This window comes from Phoca vitulina, unplaced genomic scaffold, assembly GCF_004348235.1.
Source record: "Phoca vitulina isolate PV1807 unplaced genomic scaffold, GSC_HSeal_1.0 scaffold100, whole genome shotgun sequence".
NCBI classification, from domain to species: domain Eukaryota; kingdom Metazoa; phylum Chordata; class Mammalia; order Carnivora; family Phocidae; genus Phoca; species Phoca vitulina.
The window spans coordinates 418263-433160 of record NW_022589803.1 but is presented as its reverse complement, the minus strand read 5'-3'; the positions used below and the strand labels follow the sequence as shown (position 1 = coordinate 433160).

The window sequence follows — 14898 nt, the reverse complement described above, 5'->3', positions numbered from 1 at the left end:
ATATTTATACATATATGTTCACAGCTATTATTTACAATAGCCAAAAGTCCATGTGGAAATAACCCAAGTGTCCACTGATAGAAGAATGGATAAGCAAAATGTCGTATTTACACAGAGTGGAATATTATTCAACATTTAAAAAGGAAATGCTGGGGTGCCTGGCTGGCTCAGTCGGTGGAGCATGTGACTCTTGGTCTCAGGGTTGTGAGTTCGAGCCCCATACTGGGTGTAGAGATTACTTGAAAAAAACAAAATCTTAAAAAAAAAAAAAAGGCAATTCTGACACATGCTACAGTGTAGATGAACGCTGAGGACATTACGCTAAGTGAAATAAGCCAGTGGCAACAAGACAAACACTGTGTGATTCCACTCATATGAGGTACTTATGTAGTCAGATTCACAGAGACAGAAAGTATGACAGTAGTTGCCAGGGGCTGCGGAGGGGGAATGGGGAGTTGTTGTTTAATGGGGACAGAGTTTCAGTTTTACAAAATGAAAGTTTTGGAGATGGATGGTGCTAATGGTTGCTCAATGTGAATGTACTTATTGCTACTGAACTGTACACTTAAAAATGGTTAAGATGATAAATGTTATGTGTATTTTATCACACACACAAAAAAAGTTGAAAAAGATAACACAGTAGCAAAATGGGCAATTGATTTGAACAGGCATTTCACAAAGAGGATATCTAACTGTCCACTAAACATATAAAAGTAAGATATGAAAAGGTGCTTAATTCCATTGATAATAATGCAAATGCAAATTAAAGCCACTTCAGACCACTCCTTGACCATTTCAGCCACTCCTTGATCTGGGTGGTGGCTGCAGAGTATGTGCACTTTGTGGTGATTCACTAAGCTGAACACAGATACCGTGTAAACTGTTCTGAATGTATACTTCATCAAAAAAACTAAAAACAGGGGTGCCTGGCTGGCTCAGTCAGAAGAGCATGCAACTCTTGATCTCAGTTGGGGTCATGAGTTTGAGCCCCATGTTGGGTGTAGAGATTACTAAAAATAAACAAACTTGAAAAAGGTTTAAAACAAACAAAATAAAACTATTTTCCAACTTCCTTTTACACGAAGAAGCTACTTGCAGGCTGATATCTTTCCATATTTCAATTTTTGTTATACAATTCTGCAAATACATGTGCACTTCCATACATAAACATTCCCCATCAACAACAGTTCAAAAAATTTCTGAAATTGATGAAGGGAAGACATTTTTAGCCTACTTTTTAATAACAGATGCAAAATGCAAATTATTTGGCAAAAACCTAGATACAGGAGCGCCTGGTTGGGCCAGTCGGTAGAGCATCCAACTCATGATCTCAGGGTTGTGAGTTCAAGCCCCACGCTGGGTGTAGAGATTACTTAATAAAAAAAATAATAAAATTGCTGCGCAGGCGCAAGCCTGGAAGATGGTGGCGGCTGAAGCAGGCCATCTGAGGCGGCGGTGTTGGCCCTGCTGCTGCGGAGCCCGCATCTGTCTGCCTGGGAACTGTTGGCTCCAGCAGGGTCTATCACAAGAAGATTGTTGATCATCATGAAAATCCTAGAAACGTGGGGTCCCTTGACAAGACATCAAAAAATGTTGCAACTGGATTGGTGGGGGCTCCAGCATGTGGTGATGTAATGAAATTGCAGATTCAAGTAAATGAAAAGGGGAAGATTGTGGACTCCAGGTTTAAAACAGTTGGCTGTGGGTCTGCTACTGCCTCCAGCTCGTTAGCCACTGAATGAGTAAAAGGGAAGATGGTAGAGGAAGCCTTGACCATCAAGAACATGGACATCGCCAAGGAGCTCTATATACCACCCCCACCCCCCCCCACCCCCCACCGTGAAACTGCACTGCTCCATGCTGGCTGCAGATGCAATCAAGGCTGTGCTGGCGGACTACAAACTGAAATAAGAAACCAAAAAAGGAGAGGTGGAGAAGAAATGAGCCCTCAGCAAAGCTTGCAGCCAGGTCATACCTGCTGTCTGTCCACTCGCTGTGCAATCACTATAGATGTTCAGAAGCCCCCCACACTACAGTAAAGGAGCTCTGAGACACACACAGCACTTGCTGGTCACGTGGTGGCTCACATGCAAGCAAAATACACAGTTTACTCATTCCAAGTCCTGTGCTTTCTTTCAGCCCACTCTTATTGCCTTAACCCAGTTTGTGTATATTTTGAATTGTGTGTATGGCTTCAAAACTGGAATCAGTCACGAAGTCTCAAGTCTCAAGCGGTAGTCCAGGAAGTGCACAAACATCTAATTTCACCTGAATCTATCTTGGGGAAGATTACCAATAGAAGGCCATGGTATGATTATTTGATAGAACTAATTATTGTACATAAAACAGATTTGCATATAAAATAAAAGAATGTAAGACCAAAAATAATAATAAAATTAAAATTAAAAAATTTTTAAAAAGAATGTTTAAAAAAAAACCTTCTAGATACAAATGATGAAATAATACAACCAACGTATCCATGCTTCTCAAGGTAAAGTCCAAGTTTCATGGTCTGCATCATCAACTCAAAATTTAAGGTTAGTTTTAAAACTTGCCTTTCAAGTTTCAGAAATGGATTATTCAATCATACGGTTAACTAATTTTCATACTGAAAAGGCATGACCACAAATAGTCATTAAGAGTCATCAATTATTTAAATAGATTCTAACTGCTACTTACCAATTCTCATCTATTAACTTTTAGAAAAAAGTATTATTTTTGAATATTCTTTTGAATGAAAAAGTGTATTGCTTCTACAAGGATTAACCAGGAACACCTGAGCAGTGTGTGAAACCTGCAAAGTGCATGCATATAGGAGACCATCCCTATGTGGCAAATAATCCTCTCTGCTCACTGTGACAAAGAATTAGCCAAACGAAGGCCCCGAATCAGATGTCACAGCTACTCACAAGAATGGGAACAATTTCCTCAAAACTCACTGAACAGCAGTAATGTTGTATTTTATATTTACAAAAACTCCAATCAGCAATGAGGTGCTCTCGTCAAAAAGGTGCTTTCTCCTACACCTCAACTAGATCTAGCCTCAAACAATATTTGAAATGAAAGAGGTAAAGAAATGTATATCCCCATGCCCGCCACTACAAGGAAAGTGCTGAATACTGTGCAGTGACAGAGACACACATGTGGGTGTCCCCATGAATGGGTGAGTACGTGTACGTGGTGTCTATATGACTAAAAGCCAAAGGCCTCATTCATCTGGTTAGTCATCAATGCTCCATCACAGTTACAGGAATTCAAGTTGTGGGAAGTGTCCAAATGCTAGAGAAAGCACAGTGAAATATGAAAACTTAGGAAAATAAGTTTGTGGAGTCTCCAAGCCCTTTTGATCTTTTCAATTTTTCTGTTCATTTTCACTATTTTCTTTTTTTTTTTTAAGATTTTATTTATTTATTTGACAGAGAGAGACACAACAAGAGAGGGAACACAAGCAGTGGGAGAGGGAGAAGCAGGCTTCCCGCTGAGCAGGGAGCCTGATTCGGGGCTCGATCCCAGGACCCTGGGATCACGACCTGAGCCGAAGGCAGACGCCTAACGACTGAGCCACCCAGGCGCCCCACTATTTTCTTCTTTCCTTCTTTGTCTTTTCACTTCAACTTCTATTCAGTGACTTTTTCCTTCTCCTTTCTTAAGTAAAAGCTATTGCTTCAGGCTAAAGTGTTCCCAAATAGTTTTGCCTCTTCTAAGACCCTCCTCACTACACACATACACACCACCCCCTACTTATGTGAAGCAACTAAGGACAGCCAAAGCTATGGGCAGTGGCGTGTGCTGGCACGCAGCAGATACAGTTGTTTTGCTTTACAATGAAAAAGTACTCACTGTTCAAAACCAAACTACCATCAGCTCCAGATACAGGCCTCAGAAGATGTGACATGCCTGTTCAGGGCATACTTCACAGGAAACCTTCAAAGACCCTGCCTGCCACTGATGAGGAGGCAACAGAAGAAAAGCAGTAGAACACATCCACTGCCAGTGCTGCAACCTGTTCTTCCAGTCACGTAAATAACAGGTCACCCAGTCACACAGGCACTCTGAAGACACCCCCAGCAAGTGAGTAACCAGTTAGGTCAGAAAATGACAGCTACCTTACACAAGAGTGGCAGCACTGCCATCAAGGAAGTAATTCAGGGTGTTGATTCAGACTAACGGAAGTAGGGCAAAGGTCTATTCCTGGTACCATTCTCTGGGCCATAGGATGACACCCAGCAGCTCATCAAAACTGCAGCAAGGAGAAAATCTGGGGGCACCTCCAAGCCCATGGAGTAAGTCTGGGTCTAGTTTTGATAACCCTGGAATAGAAAAACCAGCATTTCCAGCTAGATCTTTCAACACATAAGGAAGTCCCTCATTAGCTGTTCCATGAGGTGCTTCTTAAAATAATTAAGCCACAATCTATCAAAGCCCTGCCTGGACAAAAGGCTTTTGAATGGATCGTGTTTCAAACAGTGCTTAGTTTCTCCTATGAGACTAGCACTAACCCTCTCCAGGTTTTCCCCACAGAGTCAGTTTCTACTCAAAACACAAAATTCCCAGGACAAACAAGCAAAGAATAAGTGGATTCTGCACTAAGAAAGACTAAAAGACTGTATGGATCTCTGTGCAATATACCTAAGATCTGACCGGCAGAAAAATGGCCCACAGTCATCTTGTCCCTTGGGTGGTCCAAAACAACACAGACACTGAGAGCACCCCACAGAAAAAGACTATTCTTTTCAGGAATCAGTCCTGAGCCAGTAAAAGTTTCTAGAGATAATCAATAAAAATGCTACTACCTGGGGCGCCTGGGTGGCTCAGTCGTTAAGCGTCTGCCTTCAGCTCAAGTCATAATCCCAGGGTCCTGGGATCGAGCCCCAAGTTGGGCTTCCTGCTCCACAGGGAGTCTGCTTCTCCCTCTCCCTCTGCCCCACTGCTTGTGTGCTCTCTCTCTCTCTCAAATAAGTAAATCTTAAAAAAAAAAAAAAATGCTACTACCTGTCATTTATGAAGCCCTTGCCATGTGCCAGACTCTGTGCTACCCACTTCCATACATTCCTCATTTCATCCTGATCATGGTGCTGTGAAGCACATGCAAACAAAGCCAGGGTCTGTCTGCTTCTGAAGCCCGCAGTCACCATCCTGTACTAACAAGAACCAAACCAGCCTCGAAAAGGCGTAAAGAAAACTAGTTAAGCTCCAACTAAATTAATATCGCCCAATTTTAACAGGATTAATACGGGATCAGTTGTCAGAAAAAGAAGAACAGTTTATGGTGTGCAAGGGGGTGGGGTGGGATTAAAAATACCCTCCCTAGGCGTTTCAGGAATGTTATTGCTGGTCATCCTTTAAGACCTACCACACATGCTCTTTTGCAAAACCTTCACAGGCTAGCAACAATGTTTTCCTGAAATGCCTATGCTGTCCTCCTACTCCCCCAGGGAATCTGACTTTTTTGCATGTATTTTAGCTATGCATGTATGTGACAACCTCCACCCGTTACACCACAAGCTCCCTAAAGAAAAGACTAACTCCAGCTCACACTGGCACAAGAGTCTTGCACAAGGCAAGTGCTCAATGATATGTTTCATAAACAAGTCTACTATTTGGTTTCACTTGTAAAGCCAGACCAAACAAACCAAGTCTACCACACTGTGAACTCTTCAAAGGCTATGTGTTCTCAGCACCAGCAGAGGGCGAATCCTAAACAATGTTTATTTAATAAATCAAACATCATACTAAGATTTGCTCCTTCTAAAATCCATCACATATTCAAACATTGCCACATTAATACCTTCGACAACGATGCTGCTGTTCCAGGTTTTACAAGTTTGCCTCCTGTAGATGCTGAAGAGCTGTTTTCAGGTTTCGTTTTTTCTACTGTTTGCGTTTTGCTTATCCCAGACACTTTAGGCACTGAGCCAACACTCCTGCTTGCTTTCTTCATTCTGGGTTGCCTCTTCGTGATGCATTTACAAGCAAATCTGTGGAAAGAAATGGCATTATACTAAGAACACAACTGGAAGAAAGCTCTTTAGAAATTTGTTTCTGAAGATTTTTACCATGCAATAAATAAAAATGTTTGAAAGCTGGGCGCCTGGGTGGCTCAGTCCTTAAGTGTCTGCCTTCAGCTCAGGTCATGACTGGGAAGCAGGAAGCCTGTTTCTCCCTCTCCCACTCCCCCTGCTTGTGTTCCCTCTCTCGCTGTGTCTCTCTCTGTCAAATAAATAAATAAAATCTTTAAAAAAATGTTTGAAAACTAGATATTGATACAGAAAATTAAAAGTTGAAAAGCTCTTAGACTTGCTAATCAGAATGCACCCCACGTTTAAGGCTTCCTCCTTGAATATTACTAACTTGAAACTATTTCTAGTTCAGTCATTAAAAGGAATACCCTAGGGGCGCCTGGGTGGCTTAGACAGTTTAGGGTCTGACTCCTGATTTTGGCTCAGGTCATGATCTCAGGGTCCTGGGACTGAGCCCACATCCAGCTCCATGCTGAGCCTGGAGCCTGCTTAAGATTTCTCTCTCCCTCTCCCTGCCACCCCCCCACCCACCACCTGCAGGACCACATGCACGAACTCTCTAAGAAAAAAAAAAAAGGGATATCGTAGATCTCTAATGGAACTGGCTAAATACAACACAGCATACATTATCCTTAGCAATTAATGAAGCAATAATCATCCTGGCATTTGAGAATTAGCCATTTTGTAGGTATTTAAGTTAAGGGTGAGCATATTTTCTAAATTGTCTGGCACAGTCCTAATTTCAAGTATCTGCTGTGATAACCTCCCATAAGCCAGGAGAACATCCCAGAAACTCCAACATTTAGGCTCTACATATATTTCCCAGCATATCTCTTTTATCAAGAGGCAGTATCAAAATTCCTTATCAGAACGTAAACCTCAGGGGCACCTGGGTAGCCCAGTCAGTTGGGTGCCTGCCTTCGGCTCGGGTCATTATCCCAGAGTCCTAGGATCGAGCCTCGCATCAGGCTCCCTGCTCAGTGGGGAGTCTGCTTCTCCCTCTCCCTCTGCCCCTCACCCTGCTCATGCTCTCTCTCATGTGCTCTCTCTCAAAAAAAAAAAATTAAAAAAAAAAAAAAAAAGACATAAACCTCAACTTTTTGGTTCAGAAAACAGGACCATCTACATACCTGTAAGGAATGTGACAAGTCTACCACCTAAACAGCTCATGCTTGATTTCATAGCTTAGATGACTTGAAATAACACTGGCAGCACACAAAACTGCACCCAAATAAACGCTTAAATATATCTTTATTAACTAAACTAGAAAAGCAATCCCTACAGTAAGTAATATCAGGTTTGGAAAGATGTCACGGACCAGGTTGGCTTTCACAAAAATGAAAGTCTATTTGAATAGAAACAGTTTTGTGTATGATGACTCTGAGAAACTACTATGACCACAAAAAGAAGCTGTTCTATTCTGTGAAGATTTCTACACACTAATAAAAGTAAACTTACAGAATAACCTTTTGGAAAAGAAAAGGCTCGTCCCAATAGCCTTAAGGAGTACTTTACCTACACTGAGGTCGAACACTCCAGATTTATCTTGCCTTGACATAATACAAACTGTACCAACAGGTTTGGTGGCAGGAACACTGAGACAGGGCAAAGGGGGCTCTGCTCCTCCCCTCAACATGGTAAGGCCCTTGAGCAAAAAGAACGCTATTATTAACAGCAACCAAAACACAGCGAAACCTCGGCAGCAAGTCTAGGCTTTCCTCAACTACAGAATGAAGGAATGACACTGGATCCATCGCTAACTCAAAGTACTGTGGAAAGATAAAGCTCCTAAGAACCTTTCCTTCAACTTTTCACTTCCCCGTTTTATTTACCTGCTCTTTTCTAAGTCTCATATCTTATAGACGGTTCCCTGAAGTTTCTTTCTTCTCTTCTCCAAATTCCACACCCACAGTCCTTTCTACACCACTCAGACCCTCTACCATTCTCTGCCTACTCATCCAGCTCCTGCCAAATTAAATTTTCCTCATAGAACTTACTGCAATAATAAAAATGTTTTATGTATATCTGTGCTGTCCAATACAGTAACCACTAGCACTTGTGGCTACTGAGCACTTAAAATGTGGCTGGTGTGACTAAAGAACTGCATTTTTAATTTTATTTAATTTTAACCAATTTAAACTTAAGGTACATAGTAGCTACCATACTGGACAATGCAACAGACTGTCCCTTTCTGCTGCTACCACTTAAAACCTAATGAATTACCACTTTCCATCCACTAGGATGGCTATAATCAAAAAGACAGAGGGGTGCCTGGCTGGTTCAGTCAGTGAAGCATTCAACTCTTGATCTTGGGATTGTAAATTCAAGCCCCACATTGGGTGTAGAGATTACTTTTTTAAAAAAATCTAAAAAAAAAAAATAGATGGTAACAAATGTTGTAAAGGATATGCAGTAATTAAAACCCTCACATGCAGCTGGAAGGAATATAAAATTGTGCAGCCACTTTGGAAAACAGTCTAGCAGTTCCTCAAATGCTTAAACACAGAGTTACCATATGATCCAGCAAGTCTACTCCTGGATTTATACCCAAGAGAAATGAAAACATCTGTCCACAAATTTATATACAAATATCCACAGACACATTATTCATAATAGCCACAAACTGGAAACATCCCAAACAACCTCAAAAAATTCTCCCAAATTAAACCATAACAGAATTCTTTGTTAGCATTTAAATTTTTACTTATCAACACGTATTTGCTATTTACTGGATACATATTACTATCACATAGTTCTGTTTATATGCCTTCTGCATACAAAATACTTTTTCTTTCAATTCCAAATGTCTATCAACTGATGAATGGAGAAACAAAATGTGGTATATCCATCCGATGGAATATTATTTGGGCATAAAAAAGAAATGAACTACCAATACATAGTACAACCCTGAAAACATTATACCAGATAAAAGACACCAGACACAAAGAATCGTGTACTGTATGATTCCATTTATACAAATTGTCCAGAATAGGCAAATTCATAGAGACAAAAGTAAATTAGAGGTTGTCAGAGGTTAGGGTAGCAGGAATGGATACAGCTAACGGACACAGGGTTTCTTTTTTGGGATGAAACATTTAGAATTAGACTGTGATAATGGCTGTGAATATACTGAAAACCACTGAATTTTACACTTTAAAATGGGTGAATTGTGCAGCACATGAATTATATCTCAATAAAGTGGTTATAAAAACAAAACAAAAAACACCTGGGGAGCCTAGCTGGCTCAGTTGGAAGAGCATGCAACTCTTGATGTGAGTTCAAGCCCCAAGTTGGGTGTACAGATTACTTAAAAATAAAATCTTAAAGGGGAGTCTAGGAGGGTCAGTTGTTAGGCGTCTGCCTTCGGCTCAGGTCACGATCCCAGGGTCCTGGGATCGAGCCCCGCATCGGGCTCCCTGCTCAGCAGGAAGCCTGCTTCTCCCTCTCCCACTCCCCCTGCTTGTGTTCCCTCTCTCACTGTGTCTCTCTCTATCAAATAAATAAATAGAATCTTTGAAAAAAAATAAAATAAAATCTTTAAAAAAAAAAAAACCTAATGAACATCAAACAAGGACTTCTAGAAAGTAGATCCGAACATTATAAAATACCCGATAAGATAAAGAGAAGGACTACAGTTTTGCAAAGATCAGAGAGAAGACAAGCAGCATAGCCAAAAGCTTTAAAAATGCTGAGATACACACTGGTCCAAGACACCGGCAGCTTGAGATCTTAGATCTTAGACCACTCATTCTTACCCACATTGGACCCAAAGCTCCCTTTCTCCAACAAATATGTAAATATACCTTTACTACTGAAGTGGAATACAAAGCTAACTTATTTATTATATACACACAGGTACTTTCTAAAAATATCTACATAATATGGCAACTAAAACATAAAAAATAAAAATAATTTGTAATAAATGTGAATTTCAATATGTGAATTTTCAAGCAAGACTATATGAGGAATAAAACAGTAAGAAATCCACACCTCTAAGTTAAATCACTGTGAATTTGACTACAAAGAGTCTTGACTTGGGCAGTTTGTAGTACTGAAACTCAAGATACCATGCCATCTATCATGCATGCTATCAACAATGTGATTTTCTAAAAGGATGTATCACTCTTATTAGTGTGATGGTTAAATTTTTTTTTTTTTTTTTTTTTAAGATTTTATTTATTTGCGAGAGAGACAATGAGAGACAGACAGCATGAGAGGGAGGAGGGTCAGAGGGAGAAGCAGACTCCCTGCTGAGCAGGGAGCCTGATGTGGGACTCGATCCCAGGACTCCAGGATCATGTCCTGAGCCGAAGGCAGTCGCTTAACCAACTGAGCCACCCAGGCGCCCCAGTGTGATGGTTAATTTTATATGCCAACTTGACTGAGCCATGGAGTGCACAGACATTTGGTTAAATTATTCTGGGTGTGAGGATGTTTCTTTTTCTTTTCTTCTTTTTTTTTTTTTGAGTAAGATCTGGTTTTGTTTTGTTTTTAGGTTTTTTTCGTGAGGATGTTTCTGAATGAGATTAACATTTGAATTTACAGAGATTCCTGACTCTTTGAGTTGGGATGTTGGTCTTTTCCCATCTTTGGACTCCACTTGAAAAATTGGCTCTTCTTCGGTCTCAATCCCACCAACTTTCAGACTTGAATTTACAAGTGATTCTCAGGCCTTCAGACTTGGACTGGAACTTACACTGTTGGCTCTCCTGGGTCTCAAGCTTGCCGATTGCAGATCCTGGTCCTTCTCAGCTTCCATGATCATGTGAGCCAACTCCTTATAATAAATCTGTGTGTGTGTGTGTGTGTGTGTGTGTGTGTGTGTCTAGATCCTACTGGTCTGTTCCTCTGGAGAACCCTGACTAATACATTTGGTAAAGCTGAAAACAAAACAATTTCTCCTCAATGTCTACAGTAGCTGCATTCCTGGAAAATTCCATCTATACCAAAATTACACTTAAAAAATGCCCTCTTTGTGTAAAATGGAATTAGATTCTAGGCTTAGTCATAAAGTTTTTTTCTTTTTTTTTTTTTAAGATTTTATTTATTTATTTGACACAGAGAGATAGCAAGAGAGTGAGCACAAGCAGGGGGAGCGGCAGGCAGGCAGAGGGAGAGGGAGAAGCAGGATCCCCACCAAGCACGGAGCCCGATGTGGGGTTCGATCCCAGAACCCTGGGATCATGACCTGAGCTGAAGGCAGCCGCTTAACGGACTGAGCCACCCAGGCGTCCCATAAATGGTTTTTTTCTATGTAAATTATTCAACAAGATATTCCAAAGTTGTGGCAGATCACAGGAAAAGTTTTGATTTTGCAGAACTGATACTTCATTGAGTCTAGAATTCCATGGCCCCTACTTACTAAATCTCAATAGCAACCACCAACCATTGAGATGAGAAAAGCTTCCATGATTTTCTAAAATGACCCCTATCTAAGGGCAAAGATCCTCAAAAACGGATTCTAATTCACCAGCAGATCTTGTCCCCTACCTGGTTAAGAAGAAGGAATCGCTAACCCTACCTAGAGAGCCTCTCGAGTCCCCTGAGCATGGGACAGATTAGAGTAGAGGGAAAGGACCAGTACAGTTCATAGCACTTAAAGTGTCTAAAAGTTGAAAAAAGGAGTAAAATTTTTTAAAAATTAAAAAAAAAAAAAAAAAAAAAGGGACGCCTGGGTGGCTCAGTCAGTTGGACATCTGCCTTCAGCTCAGGTCATGATCCTGGGGTCCTGAAATCGAGTCCTGCGTCAGGCTCCTTGCTCAGCGGAGAGCCTGCTTCTCCCTCTCCCTCTGCCTGCCACTACCCCTGCTTGTGCTCTCTCACACTCTCTTATTAACAAATAAATAAATAAAATTTAAAAAAAAGAAAAAAAGTTGAAAAAAGGGGTGTGGTGTAAGTTACTACTATCCCTTCCCCAATCCTGCTCAGGGCTGTCATCAGTACCCAGACCCGGCACTATTTCTAGTCCAGAGAAGTCAAGGTTTGGGAGGAATAAAAAGTAGCTCTCCTCACAATAATAGTATGGATCCTGCCTCTACAAATACTAAGAATAATCTCCAACTACAATAAATCCATGAAGTGGGGTGCCTGGGTGGCTCAGTTGTTAAGCGTCTGCCTTCGGCTCAGGTCATGATCCCAGGGTCCTGGGATCGAGCCCCGCATCGGGCTCCCTGCTCTGCAGGAAGCCTGCTTCTCCCTCTCCCACTCCCCCTGCTTGTGTTCCCTCTCTCGCTGTGTCTCTCTCTGTCAAATAAATAAATAAAATCTTTAAAAAAAATAAATAAATCCATGAAGTATGCTTGATGTATTTCTCAAATAATATTTCTTAAAAACATCAAAACGGATGCAGTGCTCCCAAAATAGGGAAAGGCACTAAAGGCCTTGAGCCCCTTCCATGTGGCCGGCATCATGTCCCAGCTGTGCTGTACCTGGTACAGTTCACTGACTCCTCACAAGAGCCCACATAGGCATTGACAGAGGCTCAGACAGAACTCACTCTCCCTGGGTCACCATTCAGTAGTCTGAATCCAAACCCCATACCCTGCCCACTGCTCCGTACAGTCCCCAGTGCAACCACACACAATAATTCACCAGGAATGTGCAGTTTTCATCTCAATAAATATTTCACAAGATACGACCAAAATGTAACAACACTAAAACTATACTGCTCAATCTGCCCTTCTAGATTTATCTACTTGTCCTTTGGATCAGTGCTGATATTCTTGACCAAATTTTTTTCATTTTGAAGGTACTGTCATGTTATTTAATATAAAACCTATCGTTTTCAGAGCACAAAATTTATCGCCAGTTCTAAATCAGTATGTACTAAGTTACAGCTGTAAAAATAAAACTCTTAGCTATAAGCATATTAATTTATAGATACCTGCTACTTTTTAATTTAAAATAGTTATTTGTTAGGCATGGGCAGAGACACAGCTGCCCTCATTTTACAGAAATAACCCTGCATTAAGAAGGCTGCAGTCTGGGTGGCCAGAACTCTCACAAGGATGTCCCTGTACTTGGGCTCCCCAGGACAGGATTTACAGCTCCAGGAGCCCTCCCTAAAGCTAATTACACATCCACAGCCACATAAGTAGCTTGAGTTTCCTTTACATCTACAAGGAGATCACATAATTAAAACCTACTGAGGAAAACAAATAAAGGGCCATCTCTTACCTGCCAGATATGGTAGATAAAATACTACTTAAAAGTCAAAGCACGGGGCGCCTGGCTGGCTCAGTTGTAGAGCATTCGACTCTTGGTCTCAGGGTGGTGAGTTCAAGCCCCATGTTGGGTGTAGAGATTACTTGAAAAAAAAAAAATCAAACCACAGACTCTTAAAAATGGTAAATATTTTGGAGGCCATTAATAGGAAATCCTGCATGCAACATCACTGACAAATCTTCTAATTACAAACATCTACTGTTGGAGGAGACTACTAAAAAGTTCTGAAGCAAGTCATTATTTACTCAACATTCACTGAATACTTACTTTGTGCCATGGGAAATGCCACTTCTCTAGGACACTAGTCACACAAGGCATGAATAAATACATGGACACATAAAGATAATTAAGACAAAAATAATACCTACTTTCAAGGAGCTCACAGTTTAGTGGAAGAAACAAGATACAATAAAAAAACAGTGAAGAGGACCCCATCCTTCATAAATTTTGCTGACAAAATAAGGTAAACAGATATACAAGGCACAATGGCAGTAGAAAGAGCTAGTCCTTGGTTCTGCCTCTAGGGAACGGGGTGAGAGGTACACCTCACAGAGTTGTGAGAAAGCATGGGCTCACTTGAAGGACTCTAAGAACTTGGGTCTGGCTAGAATACAGAAATGTCAAAAGAACTAGTGGGGAAGGGCCCAGCAGGCCTTTGTCTGAAACTGGATAGCAAACTACAGACAGACTAAAGTCAGTGCAGCCCTAACTCGGATTTACAAATCCTAAAGATGAACCTGGTGCTGGTGTGGAGGATGGGCTGAAGGGGCATAACATGCTGGTGGGGCTCAAGCATGAGAAAGCCTGATCGTCATCTCCTTCCCTGTAACTCCCTTCCTCTGACCTGACTCCAAACTCAAAAGTACCATTCTTGGGGCGCCTGGGTGACTCAGTCGGTTAAGTGTCAGACTCTTGATTGCGGCTCAGGTCATCATCTCAGGGTTGTGAGATCGAGCCCAGCGTTGGGCTCCATGCTCAGTGCAGAGCCTCCTTGTCCCTCTCCCTCTGCTCCTCCCCCCGCACTCTCTCTCACAAATAAATAAAATCTTTATTTTTATTTTTTTTTTAAGATTTTATTTATTTGACAGAGAGAGACACAGCGAGAGAAGGAACACAAGCAGGGGGAGTGGGAGAGGGAGAAGCAGGCTTCCTGCTGAGCAGGGAGCCCAATGTGGGGCTTGAACCCAGGACCCTGGGATCATGACCTGAGTCAAAGTCAGATGCTTAACGACTGAGCCACCCAGGCGCCCCTAAATAAAATCTTTAAAAAAAAAAAAAAGTACTACTCTCGTCCCGCAGCTCTCCCAGGATCTGAAGACCACCACAGCGCTACTTTAAGCCTGCCTTTCTTCCACCATCAACCCCATGAATCTCCAGCCACGCCTCCAGATTCCACACCATCTGTGTCCATTGGCAACTTGGTACACGGGCCCTCGGAACTGGGCACAGATGCTACACAGATCTGGTCTGGCAAGTAGAGCTCAGTGTGATATTACTTCTCTTGATCTAGACGCTGAAGCTCCTCTTAACTTAACCTAAAGAAAGAAAAGCTGCCTTTCTAGGAACTACCAGAAGCACACACTGAGTTCATGGTTACCTAATACTCACAAGTCTTTTTCACGCAAATGGCCACTAAGCTGCTTTTTCCTCTTTT

General features: G+C 41.5%; 1 protein-coding gene and 1 pseudogene across 3 annotated transcripts in view; one reads left to right on the top strand and one right to left on the bottom strand.

The window, feature by feature from the left end:
• SPECC1L (sperm antigen with calponin homology and coiled-coil domains 1 like) overlaps positions 1 to 14898 on the bottom strand; it is a 126993-nt gene that overhangs the window by 90479 nt on the left and 21616 nt on the right. For 2 of the 3 annotated variants that reach the window (XM_032397549.1, XM_032397550.1), the window contains exon 2: positions 5789 to 5978. In XM_032397549.1, the coding sequence (XP_032253440.1) occupies positions 5789 to 5941 (153 nt within the window). In that variant the 5' untranslated portion in view covers positions 5942 to 5978. Of the gene's footprint in view, positions 1 to 5788; positions 5979 to 13196; positions 14110 to 14898 lie in introns of those variants that run through there. The other variant, XM_032397548.1, reaches the window with a different exon arrangement.
• Positions 1421 to 1944, top strand: LOC116627679 (annotated as a pseudogene).